Below are 22453 nucleotides of genomic sequence, written 5' to 3'. Positions count from 1 at the left end.
CAGCCTGGCCTGGTGTGGGCCACAATACTGTCCTGGGAAAGCAGTCGGTGAGGAGATTCAATACTGACAGCTCAGCTGGGGCAAAACAGAAACTGATACCAGAAGTAGTGTTGGGAAATATGCAGAAATATACAGTCACTGTTGATGCAGAAAAAACCAAAGTTTAGAGGTTAGGGGAAAGCGCAAATCCACAGCCCTCGTGTGCGAAGCTTCTCTAATGGCTGTGACTCAGCGCGGCGGCGACTTAATGTGCGCTTAAGGCAGCCAAAGTTTGCTTTCATGCAATGACAGTGTTTTAAACAAAGCAAATAATCTAAAAAAAAAAGATCGTTCCTGTTAGTCAAGTTTGGTTAGAAACCAGACAGTGCAGGTTTCTGACACACTGTACTAACTTGAGTGCTGACTTGTAGACAGTGTGTCAAAACAAACATTCCAGCTGAAAAATGGACAGGGAAAAACACTTAAGAATTTTGAACAGAATTCCTGCATGTTAACAATGTTAGTTGGGTTAAATTAGTTGTCTGATCTGATCTTAAAGTAAATTCTTATGTCTTTATATCTTGATTTTAATCAGTCAGGCTGTTAAAGTCTATTATATGTTGCTTTTTGCAAGTTTTTGAAGTTTGACAGCTTTATAACTCAACTTCTGTCCAGCTTCACTTTAAGCAATATATTTCTGCTCCGTCGATTAATCAACGTACCTATGTATATACACAGAAGATTTATCAAAAGACCGATTTTAAAGAGTATCTATATCTGTTTCCATTCCTATAGCTTAAACTATAGAAAGCATGGGAGATGTTCTGGTATTAAGTAATAGAGTATGATTTCAAAAACACTTAACATTTTTCATTGCACCTCTAGAGTTTAAAGTCCTTCAATGAAAGCACTGGAATGTTTGGATATATTTCAAGTGTCACTGCAAATCTTTCCATGTGAACACATGAAAATTTGAATAACACTAAAAAAAATACAAGGATAAATCCTAGTAGTTTTTTTAGTGTTATATATAATTTTATTCTAGTTGTAATAACAATATTCATTATTTTAGCAAAAGGATTAATTGTTTATTTTTAGTTTTATATAAAAACAACTGAGTGATGTTTTAATTTAACACCACTGTATTTTTACTCAACAGAAGAGCCACACAACATGAGAGAAATGTACCACTGGTAACAGTTTGACAGGCAGAAATAGCATTTTACATGGAAAACAGTGATATGCGAAGGAATGTTAGCTGAAAACATAACATAGATACTCAGCTAAAGAAGCCCTTTGTCAGGTCCTGGATGGATTGTGTTCAGTAAAAAAAAAAAGTATTTTATATACTGTTAACCTGAGAAGTACACACTGAACATAGAGTTTCTGTACAGTATGTTAACAACTATATTAGAAAGCTCTTAATCTGATATATGCCTTTTTTTTTTTGGGTAATTTCTCAGTTTCAGGCCTAAATCAGAACAGGATGAATCAATAAAACTGATTTCATGGGTGTATTATACATCTATTAAAATGGCTTGACATCCATCCATCCATTATAATAACTTGTTTGTTCATCCATCCTGTAAAACTGCTTGACCATCCATCGCTTCATTCATTAAAACTACTTGTCCCTGCACCCATCCAACCTCTAGCTTGTGCAGTAAACTCATATTAAGCTATTTTATTGACACTGGGCCAGGCAAAATGCACTAAAAACTCTAGAAACTTGTATGAGTGTGAAATTTAAACATGAAGAAACCGTGTCAACAGAGTCTTCAGTCCTGTCATGATCAGGTCTAACCCAGGCAGTCAAAAGGTCCAACTTAAAAACTTCAGAAGGCTTCCAGAGATCACTTCATCAACAACACTTTTACAATGAGCTCTTTATGGAATAATATCGAGAATGTATAACTGGCTTAACAGTTGTTTTGAGTACTGTACATTTCCACTTGTTATCACTTACGTTTAGTTCCGCCAGTCGCGGGTCGCTTTGGTAGCAGTTCAAATGTGAAGTGTGCTGAAAATCAAAAAAGGCAGCTGAAGTTGGTCATGACGCCTCCTCTTTTAGCTTTTTAAACTTTTCCGACGCCGTGCGGACACATCTCCCTTTAGAGCCGCCGCGGTACTCAGATGGAAACACTGGCTCTGAACATGGCAAACTTTCCGCCTCACGTGTATGTAGTGCGTGCTGCTTCCTCCCAGCGGTGTCCACGGCTCTGCTCCTCCGTCACATAACGACCTAAGGCGGTCACACAGCCCGGCAGGGGGAGAGGAAATCCCGGCTTCACTCTGATGTAACAGTGGCTCCGCCAACCGGTAACTCGGCTGAGCGGTCACCTTGGTAACGGAAAGGAAAACAATGGGCGGAGCAGAAAACGTGACAGGGAATCTGATTGGTTATTCCCTGACGTAGTTAAGGAAAACAATAGATGTGATTGGCTATCCTCTGAATTCATGGATCGTTGTGTGTCTTTGTAGGAAGATCAGACAAAATGAAAAGGACAAACACTTTGCATAAATCCTTTGGTTTTATAGTTTTTTCCCCCCTCTGAAAACTCATTAAATTCAAATATTGAAAAAAGCTATAAGCACTGAATAAATTAAGCATTCAAACGAATTTGAAAAATGCTTTAGAAGTAATGCTTCAATGCATTTGTTTGAATATGAAGGATTCAGGCCAAGTAGAGTTTCTAGTATTCTTTCAAAGTTCAAGAAATTTTGGCTGATTTCACTTGAATCCACACACACGCACAATAAACTCCCATTGACTACAAATTATTGTATTCAGAAAATCTGAATTGCTCTCAAAAATCAAATTAACACTGTGGGAGAACAATACACCTCCTTGAATAGCGTTTGTAGGCTGCAATTACATTCTCAACCAAATGTTATTGTGAACAATAAAGCAAAACAAATCCGACAGATCTTAAAGGTAGGAAGGGCAGACTTTAAAATCATAACTGAATATTTTTAAAGGTTACAAATTTTACTCAGCCGCCATTTTGTTCCTTACCTATCTAAAATCAGAGAACTTGTATGTATTCTAAAAACAGAGAAGCAGATTTGTGCTTTCCAAAAGTGGTTAGGTGTAAGGAAAGTTTCTTTGAAAAATACATTTTTCTGATGTTTCCTAGCAAGCATCTGAGGCCTTCACTGAACAGCCAAACAGACTAATGACCAATTAGCTGACGTCTGAAGCACAGCTGGTTCCACTTTTTATTTAGGGGTATCAAATTGATGGGGACAAAAATACAAATACAAGGCACATTTTTCAAATTCATTGTGACATAAAACTAAAGTTTTTGTGGGTAAAATAAGTTTCAGATCATCTTGCTCTTATTTCAGTTTTACAGCTTCACTGTTTGGTAAATTATTTGCTGCAAGAAACAACCAGGATTAAGATGTTTGTTGTTTTTATGCTGCTGTGTACAAACTCACAAAGCAATGTTTTGGGCACATAGCTAAAATTCATACCATACATTGAGCATTACATTAATAGTTTTTTAAAAGTCTAAGGACAGGATATGTCAAGGAAAAACACATCACAAAGAAATCTGAAAAGCATGAGGACTCAAACATTTCAAGGCTCAAAATAAAAAAGGAATCAGCAACTCCAAAGCCTGCAGAGAGCCTTTTGATGTTCAAGGGACATAAAAATATTAAATATATAAACATGCTGTTTCTGACAGGGAAACTTTCCTCACTGTGCTTTGTTAACTGTTCCTTTTCAGTTTGGGTGGTATATTGAGATGTTTCTTCTGCAAATGACTTTAACTTCTTCCCTCCTTACAAATAAATCAGTAAACCCTGATATTTAAATGACTAAATTTAAACTATTAAATTTAAATATCTGAGTTTTTATTGAGAGACAAAATATACATGTTGTGGACCCTCATGAATTAGCAGTTGTCTTGCAAACTGAAGGTGTTGGGTGTGATTCTAGCTTCCTCTTGCTATTTGTCAAGGTCAGTTTTAATCCTTTTGAATTGCAGAACGTTGATATTGAAGGACTATGACTAGCTCCAAATCTTTAAACATCATCTCAGCTCAACAGCTAGATTTCTGAATCTTTGAGACAGATGGATTTTACAACTGGACAATAAACCCCAAAGCACATCAAAACTGGTTTGAGAATGGATAAAACAGGATAAAATTAACTATCTGGAATAACCTTAAGCCCATGGACTTTAGTATTTCTGATGAGAGTAGGAGTCAAATATCTTACGTGAATTATACCAGAATTTTGATGATGCACACGAAAAGCACATGAATTGGTCCAGCATCCAAAGGAAATGGATTCAAATAAAGAAAGATCACAACAAATTCAAACCTGCTTTTAAGATTCACTGTAGTTGTATGTTGTACAGCAATGAACTAACAAAAAATTTAGTAAAAGATCAAAATAATATGACTTGCATGCTAATGACGAGGGTATGCAAACTTCTGGCCTAGATTTAGCTCTTCTATAAATGTAGACCATCACTACAACAAAACACAGGGATTTCAAAGTAAAAAGGATGGAAATCTTTAAATAATATTTAAATAATCTGGCATTTTCATTCATGGACGTTTAAAACAAAAGCTGTGCAAAGAAAAAAAAAAGGTATAGATTTTTTCATCTTCTGTTGCCCAATAATATGCAGCAGCTACCTCTTAAGTAAAGACCTACCAGTAGAAGGAACTTCTCAGACAGCAGACCCAGCTGAGGGAATAGACGTGTTGGTCAGATAATCTATTATCATTAAAAAGAACATGACGCCTTTCTGGTGACGAGATTGGAAATATAATTTGTCTAGCAGTTTTTAATGGCCATGTCTGGACTGCTGCTGTAACCGCAGATACAGTAACCATAGATCCTGATGAGTCCATTTGGGGAATGGACCATAACATCTTCCAGGAAACGGCATTGATCTGACATTGTAATTGCCTACTTTACATGACGAGATCTACCATAAACATTTTAGAGTATTCATACGGCTACTGTAATTGAAGGCATCTCGCATTAATAATAAATGCACAGGCAGGAGTTTTACCACATGGACAAGGGATACATTGACACAGGGATGTACCCTGTAAGTACCAGGATATCTGCTGAAGGTTTGTGAAAATACTGAATAAGTACTGGACCTATAAGATCTAGAAAAGTACAGATCAGGATCCAGGAAAGTACACTGTGAAAACTGGAAAAGCACATTAAAAATGTAGGGAAAGTATCCTGTAAATATTCAAGGTGTCCTGTAAGCTCTGAGAAGGTATGATTTGCGTTCTGAAAGGCTGAACTTATCATGAAGGAAAGTACATTGTATGATCCAGCAAGGACCTTGTAAGAGCTGTGAAAGTTACAAGTAAGTACTTGAAAGTACCATGTATGTTTCAAAAAGGTCATCCATGTGAGGAAAGCATCCTACACTATTCAGGAAAGTACCTGAATGTTCTGAAAAGGTTCCCTGTAAATGTGTTTAAGATCAAGAAAAGGACCCTACAAGATCTAAGAAAGTACACAGAAAGTAGAAAGCAAAAGAGCAAAACAAGAAGTTTACTCCTCTATTTGGAAAAGTGTGCCCACCATTGTTGAATCACAAGAAAGATGAAAATGTTGACTGAACCTTGAACTGAAGTGGGCCAAACATATCCTCTGCTCATAAGCACATCAAACAATCCAAAACTTATATAAGAAGATGTTTATTCAGTGAGCACAGAAGGTCATCAGGCCCAAAACTTTTGACATTTCGAATAAATGTTATGATGCAGTTTGTGTGGAGACCTTTGTGTGCACAGAAAATAAACACTCTACTTTTGTCCTCACATTTGCCTGAAATTGACACAGGGAAAAAAGTGCAACTTTCTTTTTCTCAACAAAGAGTCCAATTAATTTTACGCTGTCGGACTAAATGTCAAAGTGTGGGAAAAATAAAAAGTACATACGTCATTAAGGGAACCCTTTTGTTCCATCTGTGAGGAAAAAGAACTAAGTTGCATATATAATAAAATTAGTGTAACAACATAAATCGTTTTTAGATGCCGTTTCTTCATCCTTCAACATCTCTAAGGTGTAATGTGGCACTGCAAACTTGCTGCCAGCCGTCCCTGCATGACCAGCAGACAGAAAAAAAAGCAATAGTTGGAATTGCGAAGAAAACCATCGATAGGGTCTCACTTTACTGAGCTGGGAAATTTGCAGAACTTCTGCAATCAATGCTCTGAATGCGGACTGTGTTATCAACCCCCTGAGACACTTAAGATAAAAGCTAAGCCACGGTTCAGGCTAGAGCACAGCACAAGTCCCTCTATTTCTGCTTTTCTGCCTCTGCTTCGTGATTTAGGGGAGAACTGGGCTGTGGCTGATGGATATGTTCGGTGAATGAAGGGTACTGAATCTTTTATAAGTGGATTTAAGGTGTATAACGTTCTTCTATCTAAGTCTAGGAGCTACTGAAAGTTATTAAACTTTCTCTTTTGATATGGCCTTTCCTTTCAGTGCAACATCTAAAAATGAGAACGTCCCATGCTTTAAACATCGCTGCATGTCTGATGTTTTTGGCAATGACAAAGTACCGGTGAATGCAAAACTGAAGAAGAAAACATGAACATTTTTTAACAGTATTTGAAAAGAGAGCAGAGAGGTTTTTCCCTCACAATACTATCATGTTCTGAGTGGATAAATACATAAGACAGCTCCATTTGTTGAGCTGCCGATATGCATTAATATTAAAACTCACGTTCAAGCTGCAGCACTGCACATTTCAATGACTCAACCTTGGTGTGTTTACGTTGTGCAGCTGGTGCAAGCGTTGCCGTATGGGTGCAAGGAAACATACATTTAATTAGGGAGGGATTTTACTGATTCAATCTACAATCTGAAGGTTGGGAATCAGTTTTTCTTATACTGTGTCTGTTTCACCTGGGCTCAGACTGCTTTTGCTCTATGACTGAAAAAAAAAGCATTTTTGCTATAAATGCATGATTTCCTAGCTATTGAGTTTCACTGTGTGTAGCTGGAAGTGCTGGTGGATTTTGCAAAACCTCTGATGGTAACTTTAGAAGCAGCTTGCAAGTTCAATAAAGGCTCAGAGTGAAAGCTCTCCTCATATCATTGATTTTTTTTGCTAAAATTTGTTCATGAGATCCTGATCAAGCTGACTGACGACTGACAGAAAACCGAGGGAGTTTTAATGACAACAAACAAAGCTCTAGTTGAAATAAATGTGCTAAATTTCTGAAAATGCGGAAGTAGCTCCATGTTACCTGATAGTAATCAGTGTTTTTGCATAGTGGTAAGAGACAGATGTATGCAAATTATGCTATAATAGTATTCCTTCTGAAGGATTTGCCTGGTTTTTCAGGAGTTTTGAAAGTGAACTTAGATGAAAAGTTGCATTAGAAACAGTAAATAGTTGACTTCTTCAGTTAGTCAAACACTGAGGGTTTTAGTTGGTAAAACACTGAGAGTTTTGCAACATCTGGCTTGGAGATAATAGCACTTCAACCAAAGACATTGTCATCCAGTCAAACAAAGTGGTATGATGGTTGGAGGCTCTTTGGCTCATTCAAGACCAGGAAGACTTGAGAGAGTTCTCCTCTCTATTTTACAAATCCTGAAGAAGAAAGTTTGGCTGTCGGTTGGTGACCTTAAGAACATTAGCATTTTGCTGCTGGACAGTGATCAATTCAAAACAATAGTAATATCCATTTGCAATAATGTGGCATGATCTTAAAGAGACAATACCTTTCTTCAAATGGGGCAGGAACAAACTATTCTACAAAAGTGAGTGGGCCAAAACTCATCCACAGTGACATAAAAGAGTTATTGACAGTGATTGCAATGCTTCTTCTCACCAATGGAGGCACAACTACTCGTTTGGCCAATTAGTTTTTCACATAAAGTCAGTTTGGATTGTATTGTTTACATTCACTTAGGTTATGTTTGTCGGATACTAAAGGTTACAACTTAACAGTGACAGAAGGAAGAATATTAGGAAAATGTACGGGAGCAAATGGTATGTGACGATAACATGAGAGTTATCTATGGCAGCTTTGATATTACTTGTTTCAAACATCCTGAAATGTTCCTTAAAGTTTGTCTGGCAGTTGAATGGAAAGTACATTTCATAGTTGGCACATTGGTTAATGCAAGACCAAGCAAAGCTAATATTGAGAAAAGGCAGATGGGAAGCAGTTCTGCTGGTGGTTGTAAAACAATATGTTAGAGAAACTCAAATATTTGAAGTTGTTTGACATGTGAAAGGCCGCTAGAACAGCGCACTGACAAGATTCACATGTTACCTGGCAACTATAAATGTCTGTAGCAACCATAAAAAAAAATCAAATGAAGCAGCTTATAGTTTTCGAAGAAAAAATTCAGCACACATGGCTATAAATAAACCCACTGGAAGTGGGTCTTTCATCTCTTTCATAAAAGAGATCACACTGGAAAAAGAACCTAAAATTAACATGTTAATGAATCTGCTACTGATATTTCAGTCAAAGGGCCTACCTGAACATTCAGCAGGACTTTTATGAGGGTACTTATAGTAAAAATAGCTCGGTTTTTTTTAAAATCGTCTGGGTCACTGTGCTTTTCACAAAGACAGAAATAGAAACAATGTGCTCTGTAAAACCTTCGCTCAAAGTTATGATGCACATTTGGAGGGGATTGTAACTTACAAATTAGGAGTAACAGATTTACTACTGTCTTCCTAGTCAGGGTTTCATAAAGGCTAAGAAAATACCTTAATCCAGAACCATTAATGATAAAAATGATTAAAAAAAAACATGTTTTTTTTTTTGTTTTTTTTTACAAAATCCTGCAGGACTTCTCACATGGTGCCAATGTGTTATTACAGTAACCTCTGTCTCATTGTGGACAAGAAGAGGTCAGACAGCACGATTTACTGCTGCAGGTGAATCATGTCATGAGAAATATCAGCGAATTGTTCCCGTTATAATCACTAGAGTCAGAGTCAGACTCAGACGGAGAAGAGGGGAAGGAGGATGAGGAAAAAGAGACAGCTGGGAAAGTATTTCAGGCCAAAAGAGGACAGTCGGTTGTCTCTTGCAGCAGTAGTCACTTTGCACAAATTTCCCAGAAAATGTCAGACAGCTTAATTTTTGCAAAAGGTCATTTTTGGTGGTGAAAGTGGCAAATTGGCTTCCAGTGAGTGTCAAACCTTACATCCACTGGCCACCGATTAAAGGTTCACAACCAAAGAATGTCTTACCATTCCCTCACAGCATGAGTTCATGTTTACAATTGCTAATGATGCCAGAGCCAGAATGAAGGTTAACACCCAATTATTTTGAAGAATCAAACAAAAGGAGTATCTACCCAGCTATCCATCTAGCTAGCCAGAAAGTCTGGCTCTCTAAAATAATTAGCATAGCCTGAAGTCTTTTTCTCTCTAATTCTGGTTTTGCCTAAATGAGACTCTAAACAAGTACCAAAAAAAGAGTTTTAATGTATGAGCTGGTGTTTGACAGATTCTTGCATTTTTCTAATCTAAAGTAACAGAAAATTAGTAAATCAGGGTGAAATATATAGTGTTAGCATATTTTGAGCTACCACTGTGGCTAACGTCACGCTAAATTATATATTACCCATCATTCTCAATAATATCTAATTTATTTAAAATGTTAAATTCTCTTAATTTTAAGCTGTATTTATTGTTTATTTCATAAACATTAACGGCATGACGAGTTCTTTTTTTATTTTTATTACTAGGCAACAAAATTACAGCTTTTTTTACTTTATCCACATCATTCCCTAAAGCCTGTTTGAATACTTACTGAGATTTTCTTTATATTAAACACAAATACCCACTTAACACCGAGGGTTATCTGATTAGATCTGGATGTTTGAAAAGGTCACAAAAACAAATAAATCAATTTAGACACAAGAGTATAAAAAAATAGAATAATTAGGAAATGACATTTCATATCTCAGAACAGACCTTGCTGATTTGAGGAGGCGTACAGCAGCATGATTGCAATGCGATTCTAAATGTGACACTGAACAGAGAACAGGAAAAAAAAACCTAATGCGGACAGCAGCTGCAGCTCAGCTGGCGATCTGGGACGTGCTTTAAAAAACATCCTGCATGAGATTCAAATTAACTGATTCAAAAGGGCATACTATGGTAATTCCACATTTAATATTAGGTAATTCTGTCAGCAACTCCAGTGGAGAGGAACTTTCCAGAAAAAAAGATTAAAAATTTATGATTAACTTTAAAACGAGAATCACAGGGAAACAATTTACACATAATAAATTTTATCTCCTTTTCCCCAACAAAGAAACTCAGTGTATTTGGCGTTTTTCCGAACTCCCTCGCTAAAATGACGACTCCTCAGCTGAATAATATTTGAAATACATTATTTATATTCCAGACAGGATTCCTGATGTATTGATTAATTCAGTCTGCAGCCTTCACTGCCTGACAGGTGTTTGCAGCTACTTTCGGAGTCAAGAAAACACCTTCATATTTACAATAAAAGATAATTAGATCCTAACAGAGGCTTAATGTATGATAAATGCAAAGACGCCTTAATAAATCTCAATAGGTTTGACTGACAAAGGCACTTATACATCACAGATATGATGTAATTAATCCAAACAGCAGGGAGAAAAGTGCTTCTCCTCCGCCGTGTTTCACTTGTCATTTTTAGTGTCATCCAGACGTGCCTAACCTGCTTCTCACCCCCAGCAATCATCAGCGCGGCTGGGAAGAGATTCAGGCTCTCAAATATCCTTCATATCCTCAAAAAGAAAGAGAGAGAATACCGAACACACTAAGCATGACCTGATGTCCAAAAGAAGAGGTCTCACAGGCTCATGGTCAGTCTTTATTTCTGCATACTTTGTTTAAACATATAAAATAATACAAGCATTTGATAGCTGTGTTCAGTTCTTATGGAAATATATCTTTATCTTGCCATCTACAAAAGATTAAGAGACAGCAGTGCTAAAGGTCTCACATCAGCTTGAAAAATCTCTGAAACTTGCTTAGCAAAAGTATTCATTTACGTTTTCAGATTTTGGATAAATCTGGAAAGTGTGGCATGCATTTGTATACTGCTTCCTGTAGACAAAACTTCCTTGAAGCATCTTTTATTGCAATTGCAGAAGCAAATATTTAAATGTATGCCTCTTCCAAATTTGGACATCTACACACTGAATGTTCTTTTGAATTTTGACATCACTATGACATATTGGAAATGTTAGGAGAAATGTGAAATGTTTAAATATCGCCTTGAGCTTCTCCAGAAGTTTATCACCTGACCTGTCTGCTGCGTTTCTTGTCCTCCAACAAACCTACAACCTTCACAGAGCAGCTCGATTTCCAGTGAACATCTGGAAAGTGTGGAACGCACACAAGGGTACTATATTCACTAATTAGGTGAATGCTGAAAGGAAATAAATGCACTGATTTTATTTTAGGTTACCAGAGTAAACGGGGCTGAATAGAAATATCCACCTCATTGGATTTTTATGTCTAAAATATATTAAAAACCATCATTCTTCAACTTCGGTTTGCCACATAAAATACCAATAAGATTACAGTGATTGCAACAGGCGGAAATTTGCAAAGTTGTCTTTGCAAGACACACTGAGATCTTTCTGCATATATCTGGAAGGCATAACCTGCTTTTATAAGAATGAATGTTTAATCACAACTAAAATCTACCAGCTGCTGTTTGCTGCCATCAACCTAAACAGACCTGGTGAAAGTGAAAGCTGCCACTTGTTTTCAGTTGAACAGAAGATTGATGAAAATCTCGCAACCACTTCACCCCATCAGAGTATTTTATTCTTGCTAAAAGCAAAAATGCTTCCTGCATGTCAGTAGAAATGTCAAAGGAGCAGGATAACTGCATCTGATTTCTACATTTAAATGTTTCTCAGGTTAGGGCAGTTCTTCTTCTTCAGCTATGTAAAAGAACCAAACTGTCCACACCTGGTTGATTGTCAATTCTAGACACACAAATATAAATGAACCTTTACCTGTGCAGATAATTGGTGTCAGTTCCTTTCTGCCTCCGTTCACAACAGCGTGACGCTCGTTAGGAGCGACGGCCCCGTCCCCACCTATGCTGGCTTGAGTCACACTGCGCTGACATTCAGATCAAGCACCAATCAAACCCGCCGGCTTCAGTAAGTGAAGGACCTCGCTGTTTAAATCATACACCGTTTCTGGAGGAATTCAATGGAAGTATTGATGTATACTGGAAGATTTTCTGGCAAATGTTACTTAACTCGTACAATTCTTCTCACCTGCAGGGAGGCATTTAATGTTACAGGGAGCCTGCTAAGCGGGTGCAAATACCTTATGGGCATTCACGGCGTGCTTTCAGCTCCTGCCTGCTTTGTATGGGGATCCATTTAGGTTACAGTGGGAGGAAAGGAAGGAGTCAGACAGAGAAATGAAGGATGCATAGCACGACATGCTCCACCGAAATCTGCAGCTAAAAACCCCAGACACCCTGGAGAACTGTCTAGAGCGGTTACTCCAACACCATCCACATAGATTTGTGCTAAAACTCTGCAGTTATTCAGCCATATAGGAGCAATATGTAAAGAAAAGACAAGCAGATGTTGCTTCAAGTGGTCGTGGAGGTGGAAGCAAGATGAGCTTTAACAGCTTGCGGGATAATAAAATGTATAAGAGACCAGGATCAGCATGCTCGGGACGTCCCTCCTCTCAGTGTGAATCATACCTGGTCCTGTTCTGAAACAGCTCAGAAGTGAGTGCAGTTGCTGTTGAGCTCAACAGGAGGAGCTGTTGACTCGTCACTTCCTGTCACGGAGCGGTTTGAGCCACTTTCATTGATTTATCTGTTGACAGCCAAAGCAGCAGCAGCAGAGTGGGCAGGGAGATGGTGCTTAATGTGTTCAAACTCCTCAACTGTGAACCTGTGGGCCTGTGAATTTAATGTGGACAAGCTTAGAGGTGAAGCCCCTCTATGTTCTCTTAATCCTCTTCCCGGGGTCTTTGTTTGTCTTGTTCTGGGCCACATGCGCAGTGAACACAAAGACGGCGTCCCATCTCATCTGCTCACTCAAGAGGCGCCGCGATCATAATTAAGTAGCCGTTGTGAGCAGGAAAAAAGTAATTAAGTGTAGCTGGAGTATTAAGATTTCACCCAAATGGACCTGTCATACATCAAACTCAATCCGTCTGCAACACGAAGCAAGCATAACTCTTTCAAACTGGGATTTTATGTGGTAGATCAACATAGAATAGCACGTAACTGTGAATTAGGCAGGACAGCAGGTAGGAATGCAGGCCACAAATCTGGGCTTCATGGAAGAAAAGGGGCATAAAGGAAGTCTTGTTTGCAGTTTGACAAATATCAAGTTGTTGCTCTGGTCAGATAAGACAGAAACTGAACTTGTTGGCCAACAAGCAAAATATGGAGAAACATTAACACTGCACATCAACCTAAACACACATGGTTGCACCGAACTCTCTGTAAGGAGGGACAGAAAAACTGATCAGAGTTAATATGAAGCTGGATAGAGCTAAACACAGATTCTTGGAGAAGACATTTAAAAATGTTGATTATTGTTGCAGCATCTTTGCTCTGATTTGTTGTTTGTTGTTGAAGCGTTGCGTGTTTAGACAATTAGTTCTTTTTACCTTTACCTTTTTACTTTAGGACACTGCTACAATTTTTTTACTAAAGATTTCATGGATGCAGAAGAAATGAAGTTCAAACCATCTCTTCCATCGATCATAGTCGGCAAGAATTAAATCCCAGACTTCAACGTCTTTCTGCTCGACTTTCTAACCAAACGACCAGACAGATTTAAAGAGGAGCAGCAAAAGCAAAGAAAGTGGATTAGCCACGTTTCTCAACAAAAGGTGATGTCATCCATGAGATATGACTGCTATCATCTCTGCTGCCCATATATTGAGTTGTTAGCACGTCATTACATTCATGAAACTGTCACACAGCAACAGGCTTCAGTCAGAGGCTTCTTCTGATTCATTACAAGACTGACTGTTACTGGAGATCACCACCCACAATGACTCGTTGAAGCTACTTGGATGATATGAGTTATGACAACATTTAATTTCCCTTTGGGATAAACAAAGTATCTTTGAATTGAACTTTGGGAAGTGGTTTAGATTTAAGAATCCGACCCAGCTGCACAGCAATTACGAAGATTTCAGTAAGCCCACAATGTAAAGGTGGAACAGAAATATCCCAAATGACCTGCAGCTGCGTTTGCAATGATAGGAGGTTCTACAGAAGAACTTAAGGGGCTGAAACATACAACTTTAGGCTACAATTTATATTTTGAGATTTACATTCACAAAAACATAGTAAACAACTAAGTATCACTTCACAATAATTAACTTTATTAAGGTCCATCTCCTAAAAGTTCAACAAAATACATGTAAGTTTGTGATTGTAATGTGACAAATGTGGAAAAAAAAAAGTTGCAAAAACTCCTGGAAATCTGCGTCTAAAACAACAAATAACCTGAAATGTGGGATTTGGGGAGCAGAGGTTATTCGAGTTTAACATCAGCAGATGCCCGAGGACATCCCCTTATATCCCTCACAGCACTTTTACAAGGAAAGAGTCCTCCTCCGGCATAATCACTGCTGGGGAGGTGATCCGCCTCCGTTTGCTTGCACACACCTTGAATTGAATTAACGAGGAGACTCCTGACTGTGTCACGGTAATGAGAAGGCAACAGCAAATGGAGAGGGGCGCTCACCGGGGACTGCCGATGGATTTAATTAGTCTTTGTTTACCTCCTCGTGTGATGCCGGAGAACCTAAAGCGCGATCACAAGCATGTTTGTGTCTTCATGCTCCCGTCACAGACAGCTGTAAAGGAGATAAACTGTGAACGCCCCGAGTCTATCGGCGCGTGGGGATGGCAGCTCAGTTGGGAGGAAACTCTACACAGAAAAGCAGCTTTTGAAAGACACGAAAGCGCAAGTATAGGTGTTTTGCTTGTGTCAGTGAGAGCAGAAAGGTAAAGCGCGTCGGGGAAGGAAGAGGTCGGTGTGAGGTGTGCTGGAGTTTGTCATTGGGGGATGTTCTGCTGAGCTCGGCTCATACAGCGTGGAGAGGAAGCGTAGCGGTGCACAGGCAACATCTCGCACAATCCCAAGTGCTCTGTCAGGGAGATGGAAACGGGAGAAATGTGGACATAAACCTCCACATCCTTCAGTAACATCATTACAACCACAAATAACTGCAGCACGGCTTATATGAAAAAGAGAAAGTTGGAGTTTTTCTTTTTTTTTTTCACATACGGCGCCATCCAAAAACCTTCATACATTTTTACATTCAACATGACTCACAACCATAAACTTCAGCGTGTCCCATTGGGATTTCAGTGATGAATAATTGTCAAGGTTTTCTGCAACGTTTAGCTTGGGGAACGGCTGGCTGGCTAACAGGGCGAGAAACCTGGACAGGTCACCAGTCCATCACAGAGCAACATGGAGGAAACCATCCACCTATAAACTGGATGGTTATAGGAATACAGAAAAAAACTTGCGACAACATGCTAAGTCCATGCTGAACCACTTCAAACCCAGAACCAACTAATCATTTTTGGCCTCCACATGGTACATGGAAAAGATTAAACATGGCTCCTTAAGCCTCATTCAAAAGGTTTTTTTGTATTTCTACTCCTCCATAGAGTCCAGATTTATTGAGTGCATGTATAATAGTTGTCCATTCCTACATATTCTCCCACATGAGCTGATTACGGTGGGCGATTATCGTATTGAGTATAATTTATCGTGATACATTTCTTATAATCATTTTTAATAATTGTTTTCACAATAAATGTGCATTTTTAATAAAAAGGTCTTTTTTGTCAGGATTGTTATTTTTAAATGCAGTTATTATGTTCAGTGTAGTGATACAAACAACACGTCCTTACAGAAACATGTTCACAGTTCACAGTTATTATAAAAATATGATTTTAAGGAAATTTTACTTTATAATTTAATGCCTTGAAATTGGGCCTCTGTCTCTTTAAGAGCTCCTTCGGGAATTCATCACAACATCACTCCTCTATTCACCCTTTAACGTTTAGTAATTCGTATGATGAACTCAGAAGATTGGTAGTTCCACAAGACGTTTGCTAATTGCTGGTGGCTAGTCTGGAGGAGCTGAAACTGCAGCGATGAGAAGGAGCTGCGTTCTCGAAGGCGGAGCTAGGGCCAACAAGGCGCTGTGCACAGCTGAATGATTGCCATGAGAGATTAAAAAGTTTCTTCAATACGCATGAAGGAATCAAGGTGACACTCCAGGTAGGTTTTTGATAAGGGAGTAACATTATGACATGATGCAAAGTTCACACAAAGTTAAAAAAAAGTTGAAAAGCTTTCTGGGAGCAACATAGTTTTAACTGGAATGGTTAAATTTACTGATATGTAATTCAAATCTATCATTGAAATATTTCTACATTATGTTGTGTGTTTTTAATGATGGACACCAGGAAGAGCAGCTGGGTGTAAAGTCCAGCCAGTGGGCATCCTAAACAATTAAATAATAGCTTGTCCAAATGGCAAGTAATGGCCTTCTTTTCAAAACATTACATTGAGCTAGAATAATAGTATGCAGAGGCGCTAATTTTTCAAAAGCAGTGACTGCGGGAGTCTGAAGAAGCTAAATGAGAGCAAATAACACTTTATAATAAATCTTTGTTTCTCAGAGCAATCGGGGAGGAGAGCACGCTGCCCCACGGCCCGGCGGCGGCACATTAAGAACGCTCGGCTGGGTTTTCGGTGAGGGGGGAACCTCCGGTTCTGGTGCTGGTGAGCTCTCTATCTGCTGGAGGTGCAGAAGACGACTTCCCCCTCTCATAAAGCGCTGCAGAACCATTTAATACACGGATGCAGGCACAGTACACAAACAATACAGTTTGCCGTTCACTCTGTGCCAGAAAGCACACACACCAACTGCCTCTCCAATTAAACATCATTAACACGATCCCCTAGGTGTGCTTCCCACTTAAGTGTGATGCGAACGTTCTGCCTTTCGCCAGGCTGACAGACGGGCTTAATTGGCTTCTGAAAGACACAAATGCCCTTATGTAAGCTTCTGAACCCAGCTCTTGAGTACAGCTCCTGATAAATGAAACGAGAAAAAAAAAACACAGCTCTTCAAGCAAGAATGAGCACAAACTCAGAGGTAGTATACTTGTCTTGTGCAAATCAGTCACTCAAACCCTCTACCTGCTAGGCAGATGCACAAAAATACTGACACTTTGCTATTTTCTTGATATTCAAATGTCTTTTATATTCAAAAATATCATCCAAGCATTTACAGTGTATTACAACAAATGAGTCTATGCAACTGCTGACAGCCTTTACAGAAAATGAAGAAATATATTCGTTTTTGATCTATGTTACAAACCGGCAACAGCAAAAAAGAGAAGAGAAGGAGGTCGACGGGTTGGGAGGACACACCCTCATCTCCTCCTGGATTAGCCCTGTAGACCTGATACCACACAGAGTCACGTGTCGGCTCCGAACGCACCGCGCTCTGCTCCTGTGGGCAAAACTACGTGATGATCCAGTGACGGTAGAAACTGGTGCTCCTCTGCGACTCCCAGGGAGTCATCATGTCTAAAAATATTTTGCAGATGCACAGGAACTCGGAGATCAAGCTTCTGAGGACTCCATCATGGGTGCTTGGTCTCAACAGCGATGATGTTTAAAGTCTCTGCCACCTACACAGTCCCTGAAGTGCTCATGTAACATTCCCGCTTGATCTGAGATCAGTCCTCTGTGTCCCTTGTACACTCAGGGTTCAGTACAGAGTCTTTGATACTTGTGAGCTAGATACTGTATCTTTCACATTGCTACAAAGTCTGTGTTGCCTGTCGTCTTCTCGAAGCCCCAGAAGTGTCACCTGCGGAGCCTAAGTGCTCTTGATGCCCTCAAAGCCGCAGAAGTTCCAGCGTTTCTCCAAACTCGCTCCGACGCCAGTCAGCTCCTGCCTGAAGGTGCAGGGCAGCCGGGAAAGAAGAGCCTCCACCTCACTGGGGTTAATCTGCAGACACAGAGAGACGACAAGTCCAGATATGTCAAGGGTGCTTTCTGTTTAACTGCAAAAACACAAAACAACAAGTATTTTTGGTCCAATTTCTAGTGCATGTAAAAAAAAAAAAAGACAAAACTAGCAAGTAACTTTTCAGTAAGAATGCAGCTTGTTTTAAGTCAATAATTCCTTGATATTGATAGAAAAAGTGCTAGTTCCACTGGCAGATTATTTCACTTACAACATGGGGAAAATGTCTTATAAGTAAAATAATCTGCCAGAGATATTGAGTTTTTCATCAATATTATGGAAATATCTACTAAAAATAAGTTCCTATGTATTGCTGATAAGTTACTTGTAAGTTAGTTTTGTCTTATGTCAAGTGTAGCAAGATATTTTCACTAGAAACTAGAAAACAAAAACACTTGGAAAGATTTTGCGAAGTGTAATTGTCAGTCTATTTCATCCTCTGCTATTGTAAGTTTTACTTTCATCTAAGACGTGGGCAGCTATTAATCCCAAAGAGCAACAAAAGCATCTTTGACCACAAGCTAAAACAACTTGTGCAAAAATATATTTGACAGAAAATTGTAGATATCATTTTGATCATCATCCGGCTAAATGCCAATGGACAATAAAACACGACCCACCATGCTGAAATCCTAAACTTGATGACAATCCCAGGTTGACCTGAAGGCTTTGATAATCTCACAATCTATGCGATTTAGAAAACCTTGCCAAATATTGCCAAGTCAAGATGATAGACTTTTACAAAGGAGGACTAAATGATGACATGGATTTTTGTTAAAATTTTGTTCTCTAATGGGATACAAGCCCCACTAAAAGGTGGCAAAAGTTATGAAAAGAGGACTGATCATACATTATAGAGTGTTGACTCAAAATTTCAAGTACATATGTGACTTTTTAGTCAACAAGACAAACACAACAGCGTTCAGAGATGCTTTCCCTCTGAGGCAAAAAGACAAGAAATAAGGAGATGTCGAAGGATGCTACATGCTAGCTGTGCTAGTGCTATATGCTAACACTACATGTTACACTAATGTTAGAGAGCAGCTTAAAAAGGTCTGTAAATCTCCTGTATCAGCAGTGGTGCAGTACAGTAAAGGCCACATTTATAACGTAAAAAAATATTACTGTAAAGTTTTTAACATTGGCGCCTTGTTTATTTTATAAACAAGGCGCCAATGTTAAGTCATCTTGAAACGAGTCAAGTCATCTTGAAACGAGGGGCCTCAATCTGAGAGAGTTTGGCTCCCAGATCTTTTCCAAGCACTGCCTTGTTTATTTTATAAACAAGGCCCTTAGAGGTCCCTATTTTTTTTTTGTAACTTATCATATTTTTTGCTGTTAATGAGAGCAAAAAAGATCCTTCAAATAATGTTGCTGTGATGGAGTATTTTTCTTAATATCACTTTTGACGTTTTAGTAGTGTGATAACACCATTGTGTTTTCAGAAAAAACTCAAAATTTATCACACAGAAACATTTTCTGTCGAGAAAATGATCAAACTGCTGTGAAATAAAACTTTTCACCTCCATGTGTCATCCATTGAGCAGCTCCTACCTTCATGCTTTCTTCCCTGACTCCACCACATCAGCTCTTATAAACCCACCTCTGACATGAGTGGGGCGAGGATCAGCTGGCCAATTGAAATCCCACATGATCACGTCGAAATGAACAGTTTGAGGATCTACGATCAACCTGCGGCATTGTTGAATTAATCTGTGAGTGTTCGTGCTGTGACACATAAAGGTCCACCACGCACACAAGATTGCCATTTGACAATGAAGCGGTGTGTGTGGAGCCAGTAGATAAGCGTAGAGGGACTGAGCTTGTAGTTGGGGAGTCTAGCCAAGGATATTGACCAAACTCTGTGGGCTGCACGGTGTGTGTGGCGGAGAGTCAGCGTGGGAACAACAGATGCACAAGAAAAAAAAAAGAAGAAAGAAATCAGACGCACGCAGACAGAAAAGCGTGGGCGGGTGCACAAGCCAACACATGAACATAAAGTAGAGGAATAATAATAATTTTTAAAAAAACGCACGAGAGGACCGTCACACTCTCTGTATACGTGAGGATGAGTCAAGCCGGCGATAAAAATATACAGACAAGAACAACTTCTCTAGTAGACAAGAAAAAGTTTCTAAAGATGACCAATTGAATATCTAAGTGATGAGGTAAATAATACTTTTGTCGACACAGATGGAGACTAATGCTAGTCCTACTTTTTGGAGGCGACGCTAATAGGTGGTGATTTGAAAGCGTCCATCGACGTGCCAAAGAGGAGTCATAATGGCAGTGAAATGCCTCATCAGAAAGATGAGACGACGTGGCTGCACTTCATCAAAAACGAATGTCAGAACACCGAGTTGGTGCTCGGCTTCCAGTGACAGACTGATGGTCGGTTTTTAATATAGTCTGGCATGAGGAGAAATCCCACAACAAGGCAGCGATGGCAAGATGCAAAAGTGTTCAATATTATTAAAGTCAGAAACAAAGTCCTCAAAAGGATAAAGTTACTCTAAAATGACAGAACAAAAAGTAGTTGGGATTTAATTCAAGTTGAACACAATCATTTAAAAACAAATCAAAAGGCTTGTAGGTCATTTTTAACCTTTGCACTGATTTGAAACAAACAGCAACTAAAACAAAAGAATGGTGCAAAATTAAGACAGACAGGATTTTATTTTTGTCTTTCAGGGAGAAACTTTTACTGACAATTGACTGCAAATGGAAAATGTGAAGTACAACACACAGTCTCCGTCTGTTAGAAATAAAGTTTAAATAAGGTTTGGACTTTTCTTGCCTGACCATTACAATATTATGTACCAGAATATAAAATAAAACAAATAAAAATATTACAAGTGGGTGTACTAAAAAGAACAAATTTTAAGGTTAAGCAGTATCTAAACAGCATGACTTTTATGAAACAGAACTTATGTTTTGTACTTATTAAACAAGTTGAAATAAATTGTGTTTCCTACTTCTCTGCTAAATCCATGGTGGCCTTAACTCAATACTTATTTATTATGAGAAGCTTGGAAGTGAAAAACTGTCTTGGCTTCGGTTGGTGCAATCAAAGTATCATAAAACAGGAAGCTGTTGGATTCTGAAGCTGGTGGATTATTCAACTTATTATAACTTGTGGTATGAATGTCAGGATTTGACTGACTTGCTGAAAACCCATTTTCCCTTTGAGAAAAATACAAGTCAAGTTACTTCAAGAAAAAACAAGTTCAGGTGCTGGTTTAAAAAAATAAGAAGAAAAGTTTAAAGAAATACTTTGAGAGACTTTCAGAACGCCTGGAGAAATACTGATCCAGACGACTGTAAACATTTCATTAAAGTTTGGCTCCATGGAGGCAAACGCTCTTTTTTTTTTTTTACAGAGGCGTCAATGCCCACCTTTAATTATTTTATGTTAATATTCACCATCTTTAAGAGGCTTCTAAATACGTAAAAGAAATAAAAAAACATTTATTAAAGCCAGGTGTGGAACAGGCTGTACACGTCAGAAAAATGATTAAAGTTGCATATTTTTGTTGAACTGAGGTTCTGTGAATAACAGCTGCAGTCATATTGCTGTCAGATTGTAGAAAAGTAAATAAATCCTCAGCAGTGGAGGTAAAACATGCAGACTGATGCTTGTTTATGACGATTTTAACCATTTAAAACATGTAAAAATGAAAATTTTCACATAAGTGAGCTACGGCGTTATATCAGCAGATATGAAACGTTTGCATTTTCAGAAGAAACCTTATGGTTTGTTGCCGTTTTACAGTACAGTTATGTTTGTTGAGGCTCAATCAGCCTGATCAGCTGTGATATAAGTGGAGTAAACTTTTTGATTTTGCATCAAGCTGACATTTATGCTACGGCATCAGAAAAGGTACATTCCTGTGATTTCCCAGGTCCTGAACAAGTCGGATAATTATCCTGAGAATCAGGAGGATAATTTCAGCAGCCTGAACTTTACAGAAGAAAAAGAGGTTGTTTGGCTGAGAAAACAACTTCAGCAACTGTCTCTTGTAAAAGTGAAGACGTTTGCTTTTCAGATGGTAAACCATTATATTCTATCCATTTAAGCATTTTCAGAATGAATTATTCTAAATGACTGAAATCAGTTAACAACAGGTTTGTGTCTGACTAGTTGTAAGATTTCCTTTGCTCTGAGGATTTCTTCACATTTCTACAAATTCATGGATGTAGCATCTATTACTATAAGCTGTTTTAATATTTTCACAGAACCTAACATCAGAAAAATATGATACCACTTTAAGATTTTATAAGCAATAGTAATTACATTTCCTTACAGTTGGAAAAAGTCATAAAAGTTCATTCTCATCATTAGTTTTTATTCTGAGGTGAGTTAATTATATATAGTAGCTAAATGGGGAAAAAATAGGATTCTGTGTGTTTATCTAACCTAATTT

At 38.5% G+C, this 22453-nt stretch overlaps 2 protein-coding genes across 4 annotated transcripts in view; both read right to left on the bottom strand.

Annotated features, from left to right (window-relative positions):
• The window catches only part of LOC103471521 (ATP-binding cassette sub-family C member 5), a 34078-nt gene extending 31746 nt beyond the window's left edge, over positions 1 to 2332 (bottom strand). Inside the window, exon 1 of the mRNA XM_008420567.3 lies at positions 1946 to 2332. The gene's annotated coding sequence lies outside the window, so the exon portion shown is untranslated. The remainder of the gene's footprint in view (positions 1 to 1945) is intronic.
• Positions 2333 to 14319: 11987 nt separating this feature from the next.
• Positions 14320 to 22453, bottom strand: part of enox2 (ecto-NOX disulfide-thiol exchanger 2) — a 209837-nt gene continuing 201703 nt past the window's right edge. For all 3 annotated transcript variants that reach the window (XM_081611697.1, XM_081611696.1, XM_081611698.1), the window contains one exon: positions 14320 to 18011. In XM_081611697.1, coding sequence (XP_081467823.1) covers positions 17880 to 18011 — 132 coding nt within the window. In that variant the 3' untranslated portion in view covers positions 14320 to 17879. The remainder of the gene's footprint in view (positions 18012 to 22453) is intronic.

The sequence above is a fragment of the Poecilia reticulata genome, chromosome 10 (genome assembly GCF_904066995.2).
Source record: "Poecilia reticulata chromosome 10, P_reticulata-male-v2, whole genome shotgun sequence".
Taxonomy (NCBI): domain Eukaryota; kingdom Metazoa; phylum Chordata; class Actinopteri; order Cyprinodontiformes; family Poeciliidae; genus Poecilia; species Poecilia reticulata.
This window is presented reverse-complemented; position numbering and strand designations above follow the sequence as displayed.